This window comes from Mobula hypostoma, chromosome 20 (genome assembly GCF_963921235.1).
Source record: "Mobula hypostoma chromosome 20, sMobHyp1.1, whole genome shotgun sequence".
NCBI classification, from domain to species: Eukaryota; Metazoa; Chordata; class Chondrichthyes; order Myliobatiformes; family Myliobatidae; genus Mobula; species Mobula hypostoma.
The window spans coordinates 32,608,213-32,634,505 of NC_086116.1; the positions used below are offsets into that span (position 1 = coordinate 32,608,213).

Genomic DNA, 26,293 nt, shown 5'->3' on the forward strand with positions numbered 1-26,293 from the left:
TGTGGTCAAACATTTTTTTTTCTTTTAACAAAATCCATGTTAACGGGTATCTTGATTTTGTTTGTAGTCTTGCTACAAGGCCTTAACTAATTTTTTCTATATTACACATGGCCATTAATTTTCTACTATCTCCCTTTTTAAGTAGTGGCTTGTTAAACCAGTGGGTCTTTTCTCTTCTCAAATTGTAGATGAGAACTAAAGTTGGGTACCATAAACATATCATTGATACTGTTTACACAATAGTGTTAAGGTCTGCACTTGAATGAGAAGGCAGCCAATGATGGATCTTGGGAAAACACTAGATGTACTAAAAGCACAAGGCATGAATAAAAAGTATAGATGAAAAAGCTAGAGACAAGTATAACTGAAATGAGCAAGTATCAAGTATGCATTCTAAAGAAACTTTAAAGCTACAGCCTTGTTGGTGATACACTGAAGAATGATCAAGTATGCTGATACTTCTGCAAATCTATATAAATAATTTTTTTCATGTGCATGACAATAATAATTTAATTGTACAGTTAACAGTACTCTGAATAATATTGAGGTAAATATTGAAAGATTTTGCTCTGGTACCAATGGTACAATATGGTTTTCACAACAGAACCAAAGCTACAATTTAGCTGTACTTTTGCAAAAGAATTTTTTTGTATTTTAGTCCTCTCAAAGTGAATGCAATCACACTGTTAAGATTCTCTTGTAGCAAGAGTATCATAATGCAGAAAACCCGGAGGGAAAATACTGACACTTCATAATTTTACAAAATCATGACAATTAACTATACACACGCACAACTCCTTCAATGTTTCTAAGTCATTGATAATGGACTTTACTCACCTACAAGTCCCTTCTTAATCCTGTTAATAGATGCAGAGTTTAACTACTTTTCAAGAAGTTCTCATTGTAGATGTCAGAAGAAAACTCCATACTCAAAACAAATGGCTGTTTTATTTTCATAGGCAAAATTTATTGTTTCTACCTAAACCAATGAAATTAGTGAACGATTTATATAAAAAAATTACAAAGGTAACGTGACATCCTTGGTATGCACTACATGAGTATAACATTGTTGATTTTATTTTAATCGGTGATTCAAAATAAAGTGGGAAAATAATTGCCCCATAAAAGTAAAAACCACCAAACCTAACTACTCAAAACCTTTCTAGTACAATATACTGTAGTCTGTAAGAAATTTTCCTGTGCCCATCTGATACCAAGCCATAATGTCACAGGTTTGTGAGGTAAAGTTGATATGGTTTAAAACCTAAAGCCAACATTTTTTAAACCTAGTTTAATTCTGTTCATGCAAATGCAGTATTTATATTTTATAAAGTTTCTTTCAAAATTTGTAGTGGATTTTCCACATTAGGCACAGAAGTACACCAGGTACATTACAAAAACATATATGTTAAAGAACATATCAGTCTGCTAAAAAGACGACTGTTCATGGAAGCATCTGTAATACAGGTAGAACAGAATTGGAGTCTGGATCCAAACAAGGAATTAAGTTATACAATGACCACAATTACCTGTGTCACCACAAATTGGAATGCACATAATTTAATTTCAAAGCTTGTTAAAGAATTTAAAGATGAATTAGCAAACTTTACTACCACCAACTGGAAGAAATAGTTTTTAAACTTTCCTCTTATTTACAGTTTGTTCAGTTAGACCATTACATATTTCAGTATAGTTTAAGGAAACAATAGAACTGGTCAGGCTTTTAGAACTGCAACATAAATCACCCAGAATTTTACTGGGTTTACAAATTATGACATCAATTTTCAGTATATACAAGTTCTCAAGCACATCGTGCATGAACATCTTCTGAGAGCACTGGAAAAGGCAGGATGCTTCTCTTCCATAAAATAAAATTCCTATGATTTGCTACAGGCAAGCAGTTTCTTTCCCCTACCATGCAGCTTGGGGAATTCTTTTACTGGAATGGAGGAAGATGGGTATTTGCACAAGCTTCTTGGACTTCCCTTATCATAAGGATTCTGGTCAACATTTGTTCCATGGCTTCATTACTGACAGGTTGTGTTGAATACCAAATGGGACTATTTGGTGCAACCACTGGCTCAGCGTTCAAGTAGAAGGCATCGTTACGTCCTTTTGCACTCTGTGGGCTGCAGTAAGAGGGATAATTACCTGTTAATTACATAGGTTATTTCTAACTCAATTCACTTTGAAGTATTTTTAATCACTTGGATGCTTAATGGCAAGTTCATAAAAGGAGAATGCCAGACAAATGCAATGAAATGGCCCATAAAGCTCAATTTCAGAAAGGAGGCAAGAGAAAACTGCCCATAATGTCAAGGCAGTATTTTATTGTGGCATGCGGAAGCCCTCATTAAAGTCAATGGGCATTAAGAAGAAAACATACCAATAGTCTGAGATGTCTTGAACAATGAAAAATAGTTGTGATTTTAGAAAATCGATTACCTCAAGCCTCAGGATATTGTTTTTGAATTCCTCAGGACTGTGCATTAAGCCCATCATCTTAAGCTACTTCATCACTGATGATTGTGCAATACTTAGTTCCTGTTTATCAGCTCAGTGTGTACTTACAACAGCAGAGTACTGGCCCTTTGCTCTACAATATTGTGCTGACCTTTTAATCCGCTCCAAGTTCAATCTAATGTTTCCCTTCCCATAGCCCTCCAATTTCCTTTCATCCATGTGTCCACGAGTCTCCCTAGTGTATCTGCCTCAACTAGCACCCCCAGCAGTGTGTTCCATACACCCACCACTCTGCAAAAAACATACCACTGACATCTCTCTACTTTCCTCCAATCACCTTAAAATTATGCCCTGCAAAACATCCCTCACTAAAGCTTCCACATCCTTCCTGTAATGAAGTGACCAGACAAAGTGTGGTCTAACCAGAACTACATTACCTTGCAGTCCTTGAACTCGTCTTTATTAGATTGGACAGGGGGAGGCAGAGGAAAAAGATCGTACATCTTCTTAAACACCCCATCAACTTTGAGGGAATCTGTTCGTGGATGCCAAGACTCCATTGGTCCTCCACATTGCTAATAATCCTACCATTAACCCTGAACTCTGCCTTCAAGTTCATCCTTCTAAAGTGCATTATTTCACACTTTTCCAGGTTGAATGCCATTTCTCAGCGCAGCTCTGCATCCTGTCAATGTCCCGCTTAACCTTCTACAGCAGGGATTCCCAACCTGGGGTCCACAGACTCTGTGCTTAATGGTATTGGTCCATGGCATAAAAGGCTGAATACTCCTGTTCTACACTATCCACAACAGCACCAAACTTCATGTCATCTGCAAAACTACTAACCCACCCTTCCATTTCCAGATCATCATTTATAAATATCACAAACAGAACCCCGCAGCACACCACTGGTCACTGACCTCCAGGCAGTATACACTCCGTCTACTACTACTCTCTGCCTTCTACGGGCAAGCCAATTCTGAATTCACGCAGCCAAGTTTCCCCAGATCCCATGCCTCCCGACTTATTCATGAAGTCTGCAATGGAGAGACTTACAAAAACACCTTGCTGAAATCCATCTGTTTTGTCATTTCCTTGAAAAATTCATTCAAGTTCATGAGTCATGACCTGCTGACTATCCCCGATCAGGCCATGCCTCTCCAAATCCTGCCTCAAAGAATCCTCCTCAAAAGCAACACCCATAAAATGCTGAAGGAACTCAGCAAGTCAGGCAGCATCTATGGAGAGTCAACATTTCAGGCCAAAACCCTTCTTCAGGACTGAGAAGGAAGGGGGAAGATGCCAGAATAAAACGATGGAAAGAGGAAAGCTAGAAGGTGATAGGTGAAGCCAGGTGGGTGGAATAGGCCAAGGGCTGGAAAAGGAAGAATCTGATAGTTTGCCCACCACTAACATGAGACTAGCTGATCTATAATTCCAAGGCATTATTTCTATTACCTTTCTTGAACAAAGTATTAACATCCAATCTTCTGGCACTACACCTGTGGCCAGTGAGAATGCAAAGATCAGCAGAGGCACAGCAATCTCTTCCCTCACTTCCTGTAGTAACCTGGGGTAAATCCAGTTTGGCCCCAGGGATGTATTTACTCTAATATATTAGTTTTCTGAACATTCCAGCATTTACTGTTTTTTAACATCTACATATTCAAGCATATTAGCCTCCTCAATGCTGTCCTCGCATTCATCAGGGTCCTTCTCATTGGTAAATACTGAAGCCAAGTATTGATAAGGTCTTCCCCAACCTCCTCCAACTCCAGGCACACTTCTTCTATCTTTGATAGGTTCTACACTCACTAACCAAGGCCTTCTCACGTCCTGACGAAGGGTCTCGGCCTGAAACGTCGACTGCACCTCTTCCTACAGATGCTGCCTGGCCTGCTGCGTTCACCAGCAACTTTGATGTGTGTTGCTTCTCACGTCCCCTTCTAGCTCTCCTAAGCCCCTTCTTAAGCTAGTTCTGACTACCACACAACTCACTTGAGCCCTGTATGATCCTTGCTTCCTGAACCTTTAAGCAATCTTCATTCTCCTCCTTGACTAGATGTTCCAAATCTCGTCAACCCTAGTTCCTTCACCTTACCATACTTTCCCTGCCTCAATGGGCCAATCCTATCCTATAATTCATGCAAGTGTTCACTAAACAATCTCCACATTTGTTTTGCATTTCCCGGAGTACATCTGTTTCCACTTTACGCTCCCAGTTCTTGCCTATTAAGCATTGTAATTCACCCTCCCCCAACTAAATACTTTTCCAGTTCCAAGAAAACTTGGCTTGACGCAATGCAAGACGAGTAGCCTACTTGACTGTCACCTCACCCTATGTTAATTCTTCCCACCATTCTCACTACAGTATGCACCTCATGCATATTTACCAGCCTTGGGTATCCTGTGGCAGCAGCTCCCAAACCTGCAATTCCTGTCACTGAGAACGGGCAGCAGGTCTATGGCAACATTCTTCTGCAAGTTCTCCATTAAGTTACACACCATCCTGACTTGGAAATATATTGTTTTTCCTTTATCCTTTCTGATCCAAATCCTATTGCAGTAGAGTGTGCAAGCTCTAACAAGACAGCAGCACCTCATCAAATTCAGGTCACTAGAGCTGCAAGGCATCAGCAGTAAATGCAAGAAAAGGAAAGCCACCTTACATACAAACCAACCAAAAGATTCAAAAACATAGTTTCATTGCATTATATGGGTCAGATAAGCGATTCAGTGGACGCAGGAAAGCAGCACTGATGGTAGTTTGCCTCCGAGGTGCCAGGGTCCAGGATGTTTCTGATCGTGTCCATGATATCCTGAAGTGGGAAGGAGAACAGCCAGAGGTCATGGTACATATTGGTACCAATGTCATAGGCAGAAAAAGGGAAGAGGTCCTGAAAGCAGACTATAGGGAGTTAGGAAGCAAGTTGAGAAGCTGATCCACGCTCTAAGCTAGTCATCTCGGGATTACTGCCTGTGCCACGTGACAGTTGAGTATAGGAATAGAGTGAGGTGGAGAATGAATGCGTGGCTGAGGGATTGGAGCAAGGGACAGGGATTCAGATTTCTGTATCATTGGGACTCTTTTGGGGCAGGAATGACCTGTACAAAAAGAACGGGTTGCACTTGAATCCCAGGGGACCAATATCCTGTCGGGGAGGTTTGCCAAGGATATTGGTGAGAACTTAAACTAGGATTGCTGGCGAGTGGGAATCAAACTGAAGAGACTGAGGAAGAGGTGATTGGCTCACAAATAGAGAAAGCTTGGAGACGGTGTGAGAGGAAGGATAGTCAGGTGATAGAGAAGGGACACGCTCAGACCGATGGTTTGAGATGTGTCTATTTTAATGCAAGGAGTATTATGAACAAAGCGGATGAGCTTAGAGCGTGGATCAGTACTTGGAGCTATGATGTTGTGGCCATTACAGAGACTTGGATGCCTCAGGGCCTGGGTGGTTACTTAAAGTGTCAGGCTTTAGATGTTCAGAAAGGACAGGGAGGGAGGCAAAAGAGGTAGGGGCATGGCACTGTTCAGAGATAGTGTCAGCTGCAGAAAAGGAGGAAGACATGGAAGGATTGTCTACAGAGTCTCTGTGGGTGGATGTTAGGGACAGGAAGGGATCAATAACTCTACTGGGTGTATTTTTTATAGACCACCCAACAGTAACAGGGACATCGAGGAGCAGATAGGGAGACAGATTCTGGAAAGGTGTAATAATAATAGGGTTGTTGTGGTGGGAGATTTTAATTTCCCTAATGTCAACTGGCATGTCCCTAGAGTGAGGGGTTTAGATGGGGTGGAGTTTGTTAGGTGTGTTGAAGAATGTTTCTTGACGCAATATGTAGATAAGCCTACAAGAGGAGAGACTGTACTTGATCTGGTATTGGGAAATGAACCCGGTCAGGTGTCAGATCTCTCAGTGAGAGAGCATTTTGGAGATAGTGATCATAATTCTATCTCCTTTACCATAGCATTGGAGAGGGATCGGAACAGACAAGTTAGGAAAGTGTTTAATTGGAGTAAGGGAACTATGAGGCTATCAGGCAGAAAAGTGGCAAATGTTCAGGGGATATTTGCATGGAGTTCAGCATAGGTACGTTCCAATGAGACGGAAAGGATGCCAGGGTACAGGAACCATAGTGTACAAAGGCTGTTGTAAATCTAGTCAAGAAGAAAAGAGCTTATGAAAGGTTCAAAAAAAAACAAAAAAACTGATGCAGGGAAATAGAAGACTATAAGGCTAGCAGGAAGGCGCTTAGGAAAGAAATTAGGAGAGCCAGAAGGGGCCATGAGAAGGCCTTTGCAGACAGAATTAAGGAAAACCCCAAGGCATTCTACAAGTATGTGAAGAGCAAGAGGATAAGATGTGAGAGAATAGGACCAATCAAGTGTGACAGTGGAAAAGTGTGTATGGAACCGGAGGAGATAGCTGAGGTACTTAATGAATACTTTGCTTCAGTATTCACTACAAAAAAGGATCTTGGTGATTGTAGGGATGACTTACAGTAGACTAAAAAGCTTGAACATGTAGATATTAAGAAAGAGGATGTGCTGGAGCTTTTGGAAAGCATCAAGTTGGATAAGTCGCCAGGACTAGACGAGAGGTACCCCTGGCTACTGTGGGAGGCAAGGGAGGAGATTGCTGAGCCTCTGGCGATGATCTTTGCATCATCAATGGGGACAGGAGAGGTTCCAGAGGATTGGAGGGTTGCGGATGTTGTTCCCTTATTCAAGAAAGGGAAATTAATAGACCAGTGAGTCTTTCTTCAGTGGTTGGTAAGTTGATGGAGAAGATCCTAAAAGGCAGGATTTATGAACATTTGGAGAGGCATAATATGATAGGAATAGTCAGCATGGCTTTGTGATAGGCAGGTTGTGCCTTACGAGCCTGACTGAACTTTTTGAGGATGTGACTAAGCACACTGATGATGGTAGAGCAGTAGATGTAGTGTATATGGATTTCAGCAAGGCACTTCACAAGGTACCCCATGCAAGGCTTATTGAGAAAGTAAGGAGGCACAGGATCCAAGGGGATCTTGTTGTACTGCCCCTTTTCCTAACTTGACACCATTCAGATAGTAATCTGCCTTCCTGTTCTTGCCACCAAAGTGGATAACCTCACATTTATCCACAATAAACTGCATCTGCCCACTCACCCAACCTGTCCAAGTCACCTTGCATTCTCATAAAATCCTCCTCACATTTCACACTGCCACCCAGCTTTGTGTCATCTGCAAATTTGCTAATGTTACTTTTAATCCCTTCATCTAAATCATTATATTGTAAATAGCTGCAGTCCCAGCACCGAGCCTTGCAGTATCCCACTAGTCACTGCCTGCCATTCTGAAAAGGACCCATTAATCCCCACTCTGTTTCCTGTCTGCCAACCAATTTTCTATCCATGTCAGTACCCTACACCCAATACCATTTGCTCTAATTTGCCCACTAACCTCCTATGTGGGGCCTTATCAAAGGCTTTCTGAAAATCCAGGTACACTACATCCACTGGCTTTCCCATGTCCATTTTCATAGTCACATTCTCAAAAAATTCCAGATTAGTCAAGCATGATTTCCCCTTCGTAAATCCATGCTGACTCTGACCTATCCTGCTACTGCTATCCAAATATGCCGCTATTTCATCTTTTATAATTGATTCCAGCATCTTCCCCACCACTGATGTCAGACTAACTGGTCTATAATTGCCTGTTTTCTCTCTCCCTGCTTTCTTAAAAAGTGGGATAACATTAGCTACCTCCAATCCACAGGAACTGATCCTGAATCTATAGAACATTGGAAAATGATTACCAATGTGCCCACGATTTCTAGAGCCACCTCCTTAAGCACCCTGGGATGCAGACTATCAGGCCCTGGGGATTTATCAGCCTTCAGTTCCATCAGTTTACCCAACACCATTTTGTGCCTGATACGAATTTCCTTCAGCTCTTCTGTTACCCTAGGTCCTCTGGCCACTACTACATTTGGGAGATTCTTTGTGTCTTCCCCAATGAAGACAGATCCAAAGTACCTGTTCAGCTCGTCTGCCATTTCCTTGTTCCCCATAATAATTTCACCCTTTTCTGTCTTCAAGGGCCCAACTTTGGTCTTAACTAATTTTTTCCTCTTCACATACCTAAAGCAGCTTTTACTATCCTCCTTTATATTCTTGGCTAGCTTACCTTTGTACGTCATCTTTTCCCCCCATATTGCCTTTTTAGTTATCTTCTGTTGCTCCTTAAAAGTCTCCCAATCCTCTGGCTTCTCGCTCATCCTTGCTATGTTATACTTCCTCTCTTATTTTTATACTGTCCTTGACTTCCCTTGTCATCCACGGTCGCCCCTTACTCCCCTTAGAATCTTTCTTCTTCTTTGGAATAAACTGATCCTGTACCTTCCGTATTATTCCCAGAAATACCTGCCATTGTTGTTCCACTGTCATCCCTGCTAGGGTATCCTTCCAGTCAACTTTGGCCAGCTCTTCCCTCATGGGTCCATAGTCCCCTTTGTTCAACTGTAATACTGATACTTCTGATCTTCCCTTCTCCCTCTCAAATTGTAGATTAAAACTTATCATATTATAGTCACTACCTCCTAATGGCTCCTTTACCTTGAATTCCCTTATCAAATCTGGCTCATTACACAACACTAAATCCAGAATTGCCTTCTCCCTGGTAGGCTCTAATACAAGCTGCTCCAAGAATCCATCTGAGGCATTCCACAAACTCCCTTTCTCGTTATATACATTCAGCATGGAGAAAAACAGGATCGTAAAATAGCTGAAGTCTCTTTGCTTATATTTTAGTAATGTTATAGGGAAAGCAAATGATATAATTTATGGCCAGTTAGACTTGCTTGTACAATTATACAAATAAAAATAAATTTAAGGTTATCTGACGTTTCAACAATAGTTAAGAGTGCAACTTAAAAAGAAAATCACAACTGCTGGAAATGGAATCAAAAGTTGATGTGCCTCACCATTTAAAGAGGTAGAAGTCATAGAGTTTAATGGGGCACCTCAAGGGATTCTCAGAATTTTCAAGTTGCTCAACATACATATCTTCTGTAACTGAAAGAAAAATAAATTCTTAAGTCTTTTAATGACAGATTCAATTAAAAAAACTCTCAAGCCCTGTGCACAAGAGAATTGCAATTGATGTACTAACGTAACTTCTTTGGAAGAGTTTTAACAGCAAGACTTGAAATAATCTATTCTGCACATGGCAAAAAGCTTTCACATCCAAGGATGGCAGGTGAAATCAATCTCCTAACAGGATAAAGTTACATCAGTAAATACTGCAGCTGAAGAGCTTCATTCATGAAGACGAATGTTTAATCCACTGAATTCTTCCAATCATGCACCGAGTACTCAAAACTGAGTCACCATATAATAAATCTGAAGTAACAGGAACATTTAATATCTATTTGCAAGTGACTAAATGTAAATCAACTCATGAACACTTACATATCTGTAGCAAGTAATTAACAGTAGAGGTTTTGAATTGTTGTGAAAAGAGGGGCATTGAATCTTTTCTACATTGCTTCAAATATTTAATCTAACAAAGGAAAGTCAATAAAGACGCATCACAGAAGAAACCATCTATTTGCAAATGTTTCACCATACAAGAAGACACCATTAGTGTGCTGTTCACTTGTGGTGCATCCTCTGAATGCTTGGACTTCATATACTTATCAGTCAGTTGTTTGGTCATCATTACGCATGGTAGCACAGTGGTTAGCGCAATGCTTTACAGTGCAGGCATCAGGGGTTCCATTTCCAACGCTGCCAACAATTAATCTGTTTGTTCTCCCCATGACCTCGTGGGTTTCCTTCCACAGTCCAAACACGTACCGACTGGTAGATTAATCGGTCATTGTAAATTGTCCCATGATTAGGCTATGGTTGAGGTGGTGGGTTGCTTTGCCTACTCCATGCTGTATCTCAATAAATAAATAAATAAATTGTGGAAACTCAATTGGGAGCCTCGTCACTGATCGGTTCCGTGGCAACAATTTGGCTTATGTCTGCAGACATGTAGACCTCATTTCCACTTATAAGCCAATGCAGCCAAAATTCCAAACAACGCACAGAACTCGCCACAAAACCAATCATCGGCAAGACCCCTGCCATATGTCCACAATAGAGTTTCCATAATGACGACTAATCAACTGACTGATAAGTATTTAAAGGCCAGGCATTCGGAGGAGACACCAATTAACAGCGCACTGATCATGTCTTCTTGTATGGCAATGAAACTTTTGCAAATGAATTGCCAAGGTTGGAGACCATCAACCACCCAAGCTACGCATCTTCCGAGTTATTTTCAACAGTAGAAACATTTGCAGTGGAACATTAGTATTATTGTAATTTTGTGGCTGCAAGTAACTTATTTGAATATTATACATCCACATGATTTATTTGCTACACTGTCCTTCACTGTCCTTACTACTTCGAAATAATTCACGCTTTTTTAAATGTACACTACCTTTCTGTCCAGCTTGAAGCTGTCCATATAATCGCAGGTATCGTATACTAGAGCACTTATCCTTTGAATTGCCAGGATTCTTCTTCATCTGCTTCAATACTTTTGAGAAAGCTAATTTGGAGTGTTGTTCAACTGTTTTCAGCATAAAATACCTGTCAAAACAGTTCAAAGTTCTAAGTAAATTATCAAAGTACACGTCACCATAACAATCCTGATTCATTTTCTTGCAAGCATACTCAAATCTATAATAGAAAGATAACAATAACAGAATAGATGAAAGACCGAGCATTCAACAAATGTGCAAAAGACAACAAACTGCAAATACAAAAAGAAATAATAATAATAATAATAATAAAAAAAAGGAACAAATATTGTCAAGTCACTTTTTACTGTCATTTCGACCATAACTGCTGGTACAGTACACAGTAATAACGAGACAATTTTTTCAGGACCATGGTGCTACATGAAACAATACAAAAACTACACTGAACTACGTAAAACAACAAAACTATACTAGACTACAGACCTACCCAGGACTGCATAAAGTGCACAAAACAGTGCAGGCATTACAATAAATAATAAACAAGACAATAGGCACAGTAGAGGGCAATAGGTTGGTGTCAGTCCAGGCTCTGGGTATTGAGGAGTGTGATGGCTTGGGGGAAGAAACTGTTACATAGTCTGGTCATGAGAGCCCGAATGCTTCAGTGCCTTTTGCCAGATGGCAGGAGGGAGAAGAGTTTGTATGAGGGGTGTGTGGGGTCCTTCATAATGCTGGTTGCTTTACGGATGCAGTATGTGGTGAAAATGTCTGTAATGGCGGGAGGAGAGACCCCGATGATCTTCTCAGCTGACCTCACTATCCACTGCAGGGTCTTGCGATCCGAGATGGTGCAGTTTCTGAGCCAGGCAGTGACGCAGCTGCTCAGGATGCTCTCAATACCCTCTGTAGAATGTGGTGAGGATCGGGGGGTGGGGGATGGACTTCCCTCAGCCTTCGCAGAAAGTAGAGACGCTGCTGGGCTTTCTTTGCTATGGACCTGGTGCTGAGGGACCAGGTGAGATTCTCCACCAGGTGAACACCAAGAAATCTGGTGCTCTTAACGATCTCTACGGAGGAGTCGATGTTCAGCGGAGAGTGGTCACTCCGTGTCCTCCTGAAGTCAACAACCATCTGTTTTGTTTTGTTCACATTCAAAGACAAGTTGTTGGCTCTGCACCAGTCCATTAGCTGCTGCACCTCCTGTCTGTATGCTGACTCATCGTTCTTGCTGACGAGACCCACCACAGTCGTGTCATCGGCGAACTTGATGATGTGGTTCGAGCTGTGTGTTGCAGCACAGTCGTGGGTCAGCAGAGTGAACAGCAGTGGACTGAGCACACAGCCCTGGGGGGCCCCCGTGCTCAGTGTGATGGTGTTGGAGATGCTGCTTCCAATCCAGACTGACTGAGGTCTCCCAGTCAGGAAGTCTAGGATCCAGTTGCAGAGGGAAGTGTTCAGGCCCAGTAGGCTCAGCTTTCCAATCAGTTTCTGAGGAATGATTGTGTTGAATGCTGAACTGAAGTCTATGAACAGCATTCAAACGTACGTGTTTTTTTTTTGTCCAGGTGGAGGGTGATGGCAATGGCATCGTCTGTTGAATGGTTAGGACGGTACGCGAACTGCAGGGGATCCAGTGAGAGGGGCAGCAGGGTCTTGATGTGCCTCATCACGAGCCTCTCGAAACACTTCGTGATGATGGATGTGAGTGCAATGGGACAGTAGTCATTGAGGCAGGACACTGAAGACTTCTTCGGCACAGGGACGATGGTGGCGGCCTTGAAGCACGTAGGAACAACGGTGCTGCTCAGGAAGATGTTGAAGATGTCAGTGAGAATCTCTGCTAGCTGGTCTGCACATCCTCTAAGCACTCTGCCAGGAATATTGTCTGGTCCAGCAGCCTTCCATGGGTTGACCCTGCACAAGGTTCTCCTCACATCGGCCACGGTACGACACAGACATGAGATGAAGAGTCCTTGAAAGTGCATCCATAGGTTGTGGGAATAGTTCAGTATTAGGGTTAGTGAAATTGAGTGAAGTTATCCCTTTTTGTTCAAAGGCTTAATGGTTGAGGGGTAGTAACTGTTCCTGAACCTGGTGGTGTGGGTCCTGAGGCTCCTGTACCTTCTTCACTGTTTAAATGCAGAACTCACTGAAGAAAAATCTTGCTCCTTTGAAGATTACATGCTTGGATATACAGGGCTAAGTGTATACAGTGGCATGCAAAAGTTTGGGCACCCCAGTCAAAATTTCTGTTACTGAATAGCTAAGCTAGTCAAAGATGACCTGATTTCCAAAAGCCATAAAGTTAAAGATGACACGTTTCTTTAATATTTTAAGATTACTTTTTTTATTTCCATCCTTTAGTTTCAAAATAACAAAAGGGCCCGAAGCAAAAGTTTGGGCACCCTGCATAATCAGTACTTACTAACACCCCCTATGGCAAGTATCACAGCTTCTAAATGCTTTCTGTAGCCAGCTAAGAGTCTTTCAATTCTTGTTTGGGGGATTTTCGCCCATTCTATCTTGCAAAAAGCTTCTAGTTCTGTGAGATTCTTGGGCTGTCTTGCATGCACTGCTGTTTTGAGGTCTATCCACAGATTTTCAATGATGTTTAGGTCGGGACACTGTGAGGGCCATCCATGGCAAAACCTTCAGCTTGCGCCTCTTGAGGTAGTCCATTGTGGAATTTGAGGTGTGTTTAGGATCATTATCCCGTTGTAGAAGCCCTTTCCAGCTTCAGCTTTTTTTTTTTTACAGACGGTCTGATGTTTGCTTCCAGAATTTGCTAGTATTTAATTGAATTCATTCTTCCCTCTACCAGTGAAATGTTCCCTGTGCCACTGGCTGCAACACAAGCCCAAAGCATGATCGATCCACCCCCGTGCTTAACAATTGGAGAGGTGTTCTTTTCATGACATTCTGCACCCTTTTTTCTCCAAACCTACCTTTGCTCATTCCGGCCAAAAAGTTCTATCTTAACGTCATCAGTCTGCAGGACTTGTTTCCAAAATGCATCAGGCTTGTTCAAATGTTCCTTTGCAAACTTCTGACGCTAAATTTTGTGGTGAGGACACAGGAAAGGTTTTCTTCAGATGACTCTTCCATGAAGGTCATATTTGTGCAGGTGTCGCTGCACAGTAGAACAGTGCACCACCACTCCAGAGCCTGCTAAATCTTCCTGAAGGTCTTTTGCAGTCAAACGGGGGTTTTTGATTTGCCTTTCTAGCAATCCTATAAGCAGTTCTCTCCAAAAGTTTTCTTGGTCTTCCAGACCTCAACTTGACCTCAACCGTTCCTGTCAACTGCCATTTCATAATTACATTACAAACTGAGGAAATGGCTACCTGAAAACACTTTGCTATCTTCTTATAGCCTTCTCCTGCTTTGTGAGTATCATTTATTTTAATTTTCAGAGTGCTAGGCAGCTGCTTAAAGGAGCCCATGGCTGCTGATTGTTGGGACAAGGTTTGAGGAGACAGGGTATTTGTAAAGCTTTGAAATTTGCATCACCTGGCCTTTCCTAACGATGACTGTGAACAAGCCATAGCTCTACAAGATTGTTACACCCAAAAGAGCAAGACAATTAGTAATGACCAAAACATTTCTACAGTTGGTAAGTCTTTCAAATACACAACACAATTACTTCTCAAATCTGTTTTCAAATAATGTAACAGTAAATCATACTTGGTATTGAAATACATCAACGTGTACAAAAGAGTAGCTGGAGAATGTGCTCCCAATTGCTTACAATCCCATAGCATCTCCTCAGTAATACGACTAGGAATAACGTAACCTGTCAAAATAAATACATATTTTTAAAATACCACTGTGATTAAAAGACAAAGCTTCTTTAAAAAGCTCCCTACAAAAAGATAACCCTTGGAAAAATATAACCTTTCGATAATACAATAAAACTTATCAAAATTAATATACTAATTGTATGTGCAAGGAACAATCTCAATATAGGACAAGATTTACAGGATCTTTAAAAATAAATCTATAAGAATTCAAGACGATCTTTAAAAACATGCCCTTAACCAATAACATACCAAACAACAAATACATCATGATAAGCTACCTTCAGAGTAGTTATTGATAAAGCAAAAAAAACTAAAGAAATAAAGACCAATTATGTTTTAAGCATTTTCCACGTTACAATCACTTGCTGTACCTGCACATTGTTGTTCAGTGACATGTTTACAAGCTCATGAAGGACATTTTGGACATCAACGTCGCCCAGTTATCATTTAATGCACTTCATTGTTAAATGCAAAGTGGATAATCAAATATTCCATTTTCCATATTCTCACCCATGTAGTCAGTTTTTTCAAGTCTCCTTGAACACCCTACATCCTCTGAACTCAATCTAACCTTGTCTTGTTTGTTTGTTATGTGTTGTGTTGTATGATGTGGGCGATCATGGTCTTTCCACAACCATGATTGTTCTTGGCAAATTTTTCTACACAAGTAGTTTGCCATTGGCTTCTTCTGAACAGGGTCATTAACAGATGGGTTGCCCCAGCCATTATCAATATTATTCAGCAATTGTCTACCTGGCATCAGTGGTTGCATAACCAGGACTTGTGATGCGCACCAGCTGTTCATACAACCATCCACCACCTGCTCCCGTGGCTTCACGTGACCCTGAGGGGGTTAAGCAGGGGCTACACCTTGCCCAAACATGACCTGCAGGCTAGCGGAGGGAAGAAATGCCTTACACCTCTTCCACCCCGCCACCCACCTTGTTTTGCATCAGTACAAATTTTGAAACCCATCTTGTGGTCTCTTCAGGCAAATCACTAACAGACTGCAAAAACCTGGGCCCATTCAGCACAACTGCCATTAAACGCCAATGACTGACTTCCAATCTATTTCTATGTATTATTCCCAAATCCAGTGGCCAGCCTTATTTATCAACCCCTATGCAAGACCTTTTAGAATGCCTTTCAAAAACCCAAATACACGACATCCAGGTACAGTCTTAAATCTAACATGATTTTCTGGTCCTAAATTCATGTTCACTTTGGTCAATCCTATTATTAGAGTCAGGAATTTTGAAATGCAGTTGTGAGTGGCTTGTGGGAGCAACTTTTTCTGCAGTCTTAATCATAAGTAATTGGCTTCTAGGAAAGGGTGGTTTGAAAATACCAGAACCACATGACTTATTAAAATCAATGGGACATTGGCTAATGCTCAAGAGATTACAAATGAGAAACAAGGTTAATTATTGAATACCATTCAGACCAGAGCACAAAGACGAATTCAAATGATGGTCGAAATGGAGGTTGAGTAATTGTTCAAATAGTCCCAAGAGAGAGGACAGCCTCATGTGTTTAGTTGGGCAAATAAAATTAACTGGTTCCCAAGGATCAGGTATATCTAAAATTTAGTGATTTCTCATCAGTATAATTACAAAAATGCCAAATCCAGCACAGCAAATCGAAGGCATCTAAAATCAGATTCTTAGTTTAAAACTGGAGCAACTGATGCACATCACAAGTCCTGGTTATGCAACCACTGACGCCAGGCAAACAATCTCTGAAGAGTAATTATAATGGCTGAGGTCACCTGTCTTGTAACCACACTGCCCAGAAGGCGGCAATGGCGAACGACTTCTGTAGTAAAATTTGCCAAGGACAGTCATGGTCAAAAACCATAAGCACCTACCTACATCATATGACACTGCACATATGATGATGACGGAGTTTAAAACTGACATTCTTAAACAGCTAAAAATGCCGATGATCCCATAAATCTCAATGTAAACTGTATAATTAAGAGAAATTTACAACTTACCAAGCAAACTTATTTTAGGATGCCATTCTTTAAGGACTTCATGTAACTTTTCAGTAAATTTAGAATAATAGATATCTGCAAAAATATTATCTATTCTTCCATTTTCAAACATATGCTGTAAAATAAATAATTGACTTTTACACACAGAATCAAGCAGTTCTTGCTCAAATAAAAATCAAATCCCATTCACTCAGTTACAGTCCATTACGTGCAGGTTATACAACCACTACTTCCCCACCTAACCAAAGAAAAGGGGAAACATGCAAAGACTACCTTCTGAATACAAAGAAAGAAATAATACAGCAGATCTGCCTCATAAGGAGCACCATCTGGATCTCTTGCTTCTTTGGTCATTAAACAGAGTCCATAATTGAGTTCAACTAATGTTGCACAAAGAGCATCTTCTCTAAATTTCATTGGTTGGCGTCCTAAGATGCAAATGGAAAGAAATCCCATTAAAACTAAAACAAAAATCAGCATTGCTTTCACTCATCTGCAGTTGGGTCAGTTTTTGTATCCAGGTGATCTCTGCATTTAGCCACTTGGGCTGCAGAGATCCATCCTTACAGAATTCACAAATCACTATACAGAAATTTGACATTCAGAATCAATTCATTCCCTCAGAACTGTCATGGAAAAAGTAAATAAATATTTTTTCACCTCGCATTTCCTGATGCATGCACATTGAAGTACCTTCAAAGTATGAAAATTTTGGAAATTTGCAACATGAATGGTTTTCTAGGAATCTAATCCCCCTCTCACACACAGGTAATCCATACAAGTTGAGTATTTAATATGTTCACTGATAGCATATATAAAACTAATATTAAAGTTCTACCAAATGATTCTTGGTTCAAAGATTCTTGGTTGAAAATGTTTTATTAGAAATCAGATTCTTAAGTGAAATTTGTTATTTGACAGTACAGTGAAAGCCAGACGATTATGAGTTGCAAAATAAATAGTGCACAGAATGGCAAGCTCACGAGTTTCTTTAGAACTTGCTGATGCTATTTTAAATTATATCATTTTAATTTAGTTCTTACAATTTTAAAGCATAGCTTAACATAAGTACTGACAATGCCAGTGGTGCTGGCTAGAAGTCACAAAATCCGGTGGTGCAAAGAAAATTAACGCTTCCCTTCCACCCAGAAAGTCTCAAATGCAAGTAAAATAATTCACATAATGCATCAGATCAATGTGTTTTGATTCCAGATTCATCAAGCAACATAGTTATCAACGAAATCATCTTTACTCATAATTAAAACAGCTCTCTTGTAATGAACTTTTATGCTGAACCGCTGTCATTCAACTTGGGTCAGAGTTGGTGTTTATTTGAGATACAGCACGGAATAGGCCCTACGAGCCACACCATTCAGCAATCCCCCGATTTAATCCGAGCCTAATCACAGGACAGTTTACAATGACCAATTAACCTACTAACAGTTACATCTTTGGAATGTGGGAGGAAACTGCAGCACCTAGAGGAAGTCCACGCAGTCAGGCAGCTGCAGGAACTGAACCTGGGTCACCTGTACTGTAAAGCGTTGTGCTACCATGCTGCCAAAACATTTAAAATCTTCACAACATTTATAGAAACAGTATTGTTTCACCAGCTTTCATAGATTTGACCACTTATGCCAGTTAGCCAAGTGCAAACCCATAGCACGCGAGGATGGACAATATATCGAGATCTATCATTCACTTCAGGAATGCTCCCTTAAAACATTTAGTACATAAAGCTAAATTCTACAAAGGATTGAGCATTTTCAATTACTGCTGGACTTTTAAAACAAACAGAAACAAAGTGGTTCACTAAAATCCTTACAGGCCAAATTTACCTACTTATTTTAAATTTGATTATTTCAATCCTATTTAGTTCTGTGTTCATTCACAAAGTGGCTTTACAACCTAATTTATGCTAACACCAAATCCAACATCTTTAATTGACAAAAATTAATTCGTAAATATCATAGACTAATCTGCAAAAAATAAAGCTATTACAATCATTTAAGACAAAATGTTAAGATACAAAGCAAACCATTACTTCCTGGCAAAGCTGGTTTGCTTTCAGCCTCTTTCATTATTTCTGCATTCTTAATTTGAGCCCAGTTCTGCCACACACTGGCTCCTTCTTCTGGCTTCAGAGAGTCAGGCAGCATTAAATCTGGCTGGATTTCAATGGGGTGCTCCGTCGACTGGGTATGAATCGCTTGAGTCTACAACAAAAAATAATGCAGATTTGTGATATAGAATTCCGTGAGACTAGACACTTAGCGTAGACCACTTTACAAAGATCAATCCAAACACGTCTTCATTATGTCCACTCAAACCCTGACCCATCATTCCTCATGTGACTTTATCAGCCTGTGTCAATTCAGCTTTCCCCTAATTTAATAGTTTGTGTGTAAACAACGTACATCCTAAATCTGATTTTATTGCTGACCATACTGTACATTTCTCACTTTGCTCTTTCTCAATAGTGGAAACATTCAAGCTCTAAAATGAGTAAACAATACCTTGCACAATTTTAAAGACCTCTTTTAGGTTAATCTCTTAGCTTTCTCGTTAACAATTTATTCTGGTCATTTCCTAATAGCCGTACCTAATTTTGCTTGGTGCCATCCTTTCAAAGTTATTTTTGCACCCTGTCCAGAATGTCCACATTCGTTTGTAATGAAGACAAGAACTCTGTATGAACACAGGTTGAACACAAATTTCATACTACTTAATTTCATTAATAGTTAAAATAAATCCAACTGCTCTGATTAACTAAAATGTCTTAAAATTCTGATAATTTTGCAGTCCTCAAATAGTTCCTTTTACAGTTTACATTCTTATTTGTCAGGTAGTATGTTGGCCACTCTATTTCCCTTGTTCCAATGTACTGACCCACACCATCTACCTAAATTGTAATTCATTTACCAATGTACCTATCCTGCATGTTTATTTATGCAGAATAAACACATCATCCTCCACAATGTTATCCATCTCTAAAGGGATCCTACCACAAACATATGCACCTGACACTAGATTAAAAACTGTTCACTCTAAGTACGGTGTATTGTTTAATGGCCACACAAGTGCACGCGACTGACACTAGTTAGAAACAGTTCAGCAAGTCTCCCGTCCTCATTAAACAGCATAGTGTCCCAAATAAAGGAAGGAAATCCCAGCCTTTTTATCAATTTTTTTTTGTTCTTTGAGAGTTGTCCCAGATGAGCAGTGGCACTGATTAACCAGTGGCCCAATTAACCAGAATCTACTGTACTTCATATTCCTCTTCCCCCTCACCCCGTAAAGATAACCACAATCCCTGATGACACCCTTTTATTCCCTGCTTGTTCTTTTGTTCCCCAAGTAATTAAGTCCGCCATTTTAAAATTATGGTTTGTGATTTTACCTAACCCATTCCCTAGTAACCATCTAATTTCTTTTTAAGATTATTTACTGCCAAGAAAAGCAGCAGAAAATTTTATATTCCTTGGCAATTCCATGGTTCTTTATATTTGTAAATGCTTCCTGTTAAGCTATTCAATTTCTTTCTCATCCTATTCGATTCAGAATATTAATTCCATTTTAAAAGTCTAAATTTCACATCACAACACTTAACTGTTGTTAGACAACAGTCTGCACTTCAAAAATTCTTGCATAACAGATACATAAAATTGCACAAATTCATCAATTATATAAAAACTTACCTTCCTAAAATGTCCTGATTTTTAATACATTCATCCACTTATACCATGATTCTGTGACCTCTAGCAGGCGTTTATTTTTAATTTTCTACTTAACACTGTAAGCTAGGGTTTCCCAATCGTTTTTCATGCCATGAACCACTACCATTAACCAAGGGACTCATGGACCCCAGGTTGGGAACCCTTGCAATAAGCCTTACTGCAAATCTTGCCCTTTCCTCACACCTATCTTCCAGCTATCAACAGGTAACCATTTTGCTGTGAGCCTCAACACTGCTCATTAGTGAGGGAACAAATAATTTCAATTTTATCCACATTCAGCACGTCTCATCTGAATTCACCATATGATTATTAGAGAACTTGAAAGCTACACCAACTTCCACCTATGGTTGCTTGTGAACCCAAAGACAATAAAAATGTTTTTTTTTTATTTGATTCCTCCACCCCCAGAGTAATTACAGAATGTCTGTTTTACAAGCTGTAATGCACTTTGATGCAAAAGGCCCAGCTTGATTTGATAGATATTAGCACCATTTGGTTCTGTAACTCTGAAGGCAACACGCGTCACGCTGTGATTAACTGTCGGATATCACACCGAACTAATTGGCTTGAGAGGATTTTCCTTATGTCAGTAAAACCTGCTGAAACCTGAAACAATGCAGTATATTTCAGCACCTCAAAACATTAGATATGAATGGAACATAGAAGCTCAACTGAGCTATTCAGTGAATGAACAATAATGATATCCTGGTGTAAATTTCAAAGGAATTGATCCTCAATGTCTTTCTCTGCAGTCCAAGATAACAAAGCACTGGAAGAGCTGAAGGTGCTAGCAGGAAAATTAATCTCCCAGCGTAAAGTCTAGTTCACAGTTCATATCAATGAAAATCTAAGTATATCCTGTTTCTAATAAGTCTACTGTGGATGATGTGCTGCTGTTCCAATTAAATTTTCCCAAATCGAACTCAGTTTTTTAAAAAATATTCACATTCAGCACTTTGTTACGTCTCTCAGAAATTAAAATTATTTCCAGTTTGCAAACCTTCCTTCATAACTTCAAATATCTTGTTCTGGAAAAGACTACTGCTCTTTTACTGTGACCTTTCCTCACAGCATCACTGACTAAAATTACAGATTTGTCACATTACCTCAAGCTGACAAAATTCCAATGCAGGAGGAAGTGAGAAATAGCATCACACACATTCATCTTTGTAAGGCCATTCTTCTCAGCACAGATTTAACTTTCAGGCGAAGTTTGAAACTCTGCTTGGTTTAAAAACAGCTAGCCAAAAATAATTTATTTATCCATGTAGCCCAGAGTAAGTCCTTCTGGCCCTTCAAGCCACACCACCCAGCAATCCCTGACAAAGCCAATTAACCCTAATCTAATCATGGGACAATTTACAATGACCAATTAACCTACCCTGTATGTTTTTGGACAACCCACGTATTCCATAGAGAAGACGGACTGAGACTCCCTACAGAAAGGAGCCACGATTGAACTCCAAGAAGTCCTGAGCTGTAATAGTGTCACACGAACTGCTACACTACATTGACGGTTGTACATACTGTTTATTAGCAATATCAATGGCCAGTTTTAATAAACAAATATTAAAGTCTCTGAGGTTGTGTCATGCAACTCACATTGTAAGAAAACTCCACATCAACTTAGCCACCAAGTAGATCCCTTTGTTGAAATGATCCCAATCTGGTGATAGTACAGAAAGCATCGCTTTCATGACCAGACACGCTGGGCCAGCATTTTTTTTCCAAAATTCCAAATTATTTATTTCCTAAGACCACAAACCATCAAAATCCTTAACCTACTAATGCATGCAAGAGAAACAAATGAAGTAATATTTATACTATTCGATTCATTTTCTCTTTCCTCTGCATTAGTATTCAACTTCATAACACAGCTTCAATAAAGTTCTTTGGAATCAAAATGAAGAAAATAAAAAATACATTATAATTGAGAAATAAATGTTTTGCCCTAATATCCAACAATTCTTTACCCATTCTCTCCTCTGGAAATTGGTGAGGTGCAACAAGGGGCAAGATCACTTTGGTCCTCAAAGTAAAATTGATTGAATTGAATGATCTTTATTGTCATTATACATAGGTACAATGAAACTCTTAGAAACAGAAAATAGGTGCAGGAGTAGGCTATTCGGCCCTTCGAGCCTGCACTGCCATTCAGTATGATCATGGCTGATCGTCCAACTCAGAACCCTGTACCTGCCTTCTCTCCATACCCCGATTCCTTTAGCCACAGGGGCCATATCTAACTCCCTCTTAAATATAGCCAATGGATGATTGGGGGCAGATTTTACAATTAGTTAATACTTCCTCTATTTGTGCTAAACATTCCCTAATTCAATTTAAAGTGGTTCATAGAGCACATATGTCCAAAGATAAGTTAGCGCGTTTTTACTCGCATATTAATCCTTTCTGTGATAGATGTTCGGGGCAGATAGCCTCTTTAACTCATATGTTTTGGTCTTGCCCTACTTTGGAAACTTTTTGGAGAGATATTTTCAATATTATTTCTAAGGTATTAAATATAGATATCTCTCCTCACCCTGTTACTGCTATCTTTGGACTACCTAAAATTTCTAGTAATCTTTCCCCTTCAGCCCGTAGAATGATTGCATTTCTTACTTTAATGGCGAAAAGATGTATTTTACAACATTGGAAAGAGCTTAATGCTCCAACTACCTTTTTTTGGTTTTCTCAGACGATTTTATGTTTGAATCTGGAGAAAATTAGAAGTAACCTTTATGATTCTTCATTTAAATTTGAACAGATTTGGGGACCTTTTATTCGATATTTTTATTTAATGTAATATTTACCCTTCTTGTTTTTTTTTTCACTGTTTTAATGGAGGTCGGGATTGAGGACGTGATTTTAAGTTTAACTCTGTTTGGTTTCAAGTTAGCCCATTGCTTTGCTTTGCTTTTAGGTAGTTGCACGGTGGGTTTTTTTTTGGGGGGTTTTTTTTTTCTTTTTTCTTTTTTTTTCCATTGATATATATAAAATCTAGTATACTATTATGTTATCTTGGTTTCTTATGCTTAAATTACATTGTTTGTAGTATTTTCTTTTTGGTATTGTTATCTTTTGGAATTTTATTGTACTTTAACATTGTATTAATGTTTATATGGCTTACCTTTTTTGTATACTTACTCAATAAAAAGATTTAAAAAGAACAAAAAGGAAAAAAAAAAAAAAAAAAAAAAAAAAAAAAAATATAGCCAATGAACTGGCCTCAACTGTTTCCTGTGGCAGAGAATTCCACAGATTCACCACTCTCTGTGTGAAGAAGCTTTTCCTCATCTCGGTCCTAAAAGGCTTCCCCTTTATCCTTAAACTGTGATCCCTCATTCTGGACTTCCCCAACATCGGGAGCAAGCTTCCTGCATCTAGCCTGTCCAATCCCTTTAGAATTTTATATGTTTCAATAAGAGCCCCCCTCAATCTTCCTTTTGGCTTCCTCTCAGGCAATTAAATAAAGCAGTAGATAAAAACAGACTACCAGTTTGAAAAGAAGGATGTACTCGGGTGCCATGTGCACAAATCACTGAAGCTTGTGTCAACTGCTTAAAAAAATGATTAGCAGGTGTTAACTGTTATTTCAGGACATCTAGCAACAATTGGGTGGCAGGATGGAGATACGTCTCTACCAAAGGAGATGCAAGGTACTCCTTCCCTCCACTAGCCTGCAGGTCACCTTTGGGCAAGGTGTAGAACCTGCTTAACCCCCCAATCAGGGTCTCGTGAAGCCATGGAAGCAGGTGGTGGATGGTCATATGAGTAACTGGTGCATATCACGTCCTGGTTATGCAAGCACTGACTCCAGGTAAACAATCTGAGGAGTATCGATAAAGGCTGAGGTAACCAGTCTTGTAAAGACACTGCCCAGAAGATGACAATGGCAAACTACTTGTGTAGAAAAATTTGCCAAGAACAATCATGGTTAAGGAAAGAGCACAATCGCCTACATTATATGATACGGCCCATAATGATGGTGACAATGCACTTAAGAGTAAAATATCTGAAATTATGTGAAACTGGCTGATGATAACAATAACTGGCAAAAAAGAATCGGCGTTTCATTTGGTCAGACCTTCATTGGCTTACTGTGTTCAGTTCCAAGCAACAAATCTCAGGAATATATACTGGACTAGGAAACTAGCAAAAATTAATCAAAACTCCAAAATTTAAAGGGTTAACTAAAGATGAATTTAATAAATGGCTTGCATATTCCCTAGAGGTTCAAAAGACTGAGGACTGATCTTACTTAATAAAGAATTTACTAAATTATGAGACAAGTAACTATTCTCTCTTGTAGGAAAATCCCAAGGGGTCATAAGAACTAGTAATTTTGGACTCTGATAAGGCAACAAGTTTACACAAAGGACAGCAGAAACCTGAAACTTGCTTCCAAAAATTGTTGCTGATGCCAAGTCAATGTAATTTTTCTTTTACAAACAAGAGAAAATTTGCAGATGCTGGAAATTCATGCAAAATGATGGAGAAACTCAGAAGGCCAGGCTGCATCTATGGGAAAAAGTACAGTTGATGTTTCAGGCTGATGTTTACAATTTTTTTTTAAGATGCTGATATAGAGGAATAAACCAAAAGAGTTCTCTGATTCAACAAAAAAAAACAATTACTGCTGACTGAACAACTAAGCCCATTTGTACAAGTTTATCATTATTTGCATCCCTTAGTGATGTGACATCCTAGGTTGCAATCATTTCAGTAACAGAAATCATCTCCAGTTCCAAAAAAAGCACCTGTCTACCACAACCAAAAGAATAGAGTGTTGTTTAGTTTGGTTGTTGTTCAAATAGAATTTGCTTGGTTATTTTTAAAGAGGAGTTTTTAGCATTGAAATACAAACCAGTAATAGTGTTCAGGGCAAAAACTTTTAATCCAGTGATTTAATCTAGACTCTTCTTCTGGTTACACCAAAAGAATCCAAACTATTCCTTATGCTTCCACCTCCTGTACTGCTCCACTACGGTTCTTAGAAAGCAAATCAAAAATTTATCCAGCAGACAAAATAAGTGGTAATTAGGGTATGCACGTTGTAGGAGCCATGCATTTGTTTTCTATCTGCATTGTACTCTGTGTTGCTTGTCTATTATGGTAACTCATCACGTTGAGTGAGGATATAGCAAAAACAAAGGGGAATAGGTTATGTATTCATGCTTTGTTCTGGGCAGTGGAGCTGGGGCTGACAAGTGTCATTCGTTAACCACTTTATTATGCTTAATTGCATTGCTTCGAGGTTGTCTGTTTTGCTAGCTGGTAATAAAGGATCGAATATAGTTCTTCGATTTTTAGAACACAGAGGGCACCTCATACAAGGATAACAATCCGTGGGGGTCACCACCAGCAGCATTGGTTTGTTAGAATCAGCCACTATGCACTTTCTCAGACATTTTTTTGCATTAGTATATATGTCATGACATTTGCTCAGGGTGGTGGAATGGATGCCAAGAAATTTAAGGTCTTTAGCTGAAGGTAAAGTTGAGATGCGTTACAGTTCTAATCTATAGTACTGTACAAATGTCTGAGGCATATATCTATAGCTAAGGTGGCTAAGACTTTTGCATTGCATTTGTCAACATGGAGCAGAGCGCAAATTTGTACATTTGGTGGGAGCAAAGGATGATAGAAATGGTGAGGGTGGAGTGCCGCTGAAGGGGTTGGGACAGGTGGCAGAGAGGAGTGCCGAGGGCAGGGTGTGGCACAGGTCAAGGCACATCCAGCCCTGAGACACCAGGTGAGGGGTCATTTGACT

The 26,293-nt window shown here is 39.7% G+C and overlaps 1 protein-coding gene across 2 annotated transcripts in view; it reads right to left on the bottom strand.

Moving 5' to 3' along the window:
- Positions 1 to 915: 915 nt before the first annotated feature.
- LOC134359409 (transcriptional regulator QRICH1-like) overlaps positions 916 to 26,293 on the bottom strand; it is a 51,069-nt gene continuing 25,691 nt past the window's right edge. For both annotated transcript variants that reach the window (XM_063072593.1, XM_063072592.1), the window contains exons 3-9: positions 18,831 to 19,002; positions 17,060 to 17,214; positions 16,787 to 16,901; positions 14,675 to 14,783; positions 10,948 to 11,099; positions 9,440 to 9,530; positions 916 to 2,129 (exon numbers count right to left, since the gene is read on the bottom strand). In XM_063072593.1, coding sequence (XP_062928663.1) covers positions 1,937 to 2,129; positions 9,440 to 9,530; positions 10,948 to 11,099; positions 14,675 to 14,783; positions 16,787 to 16,901; positions 17,060 to 17,214; positions 18,831 to 19,002 — 987 coding nt within the window. In that variant the 3' untranslated portion in view covers positions 916 to 1,936. The remainder of the gene's footprint in view (positions 2,130 to 9,439; positions 9,531 to 10,947; positions 11,100 to 14,674; positions 14,784 to 16,786; positions 16,902 to 17,059; positions 17,215 to 18,830; positions 19,003 to 26,293) is intronic.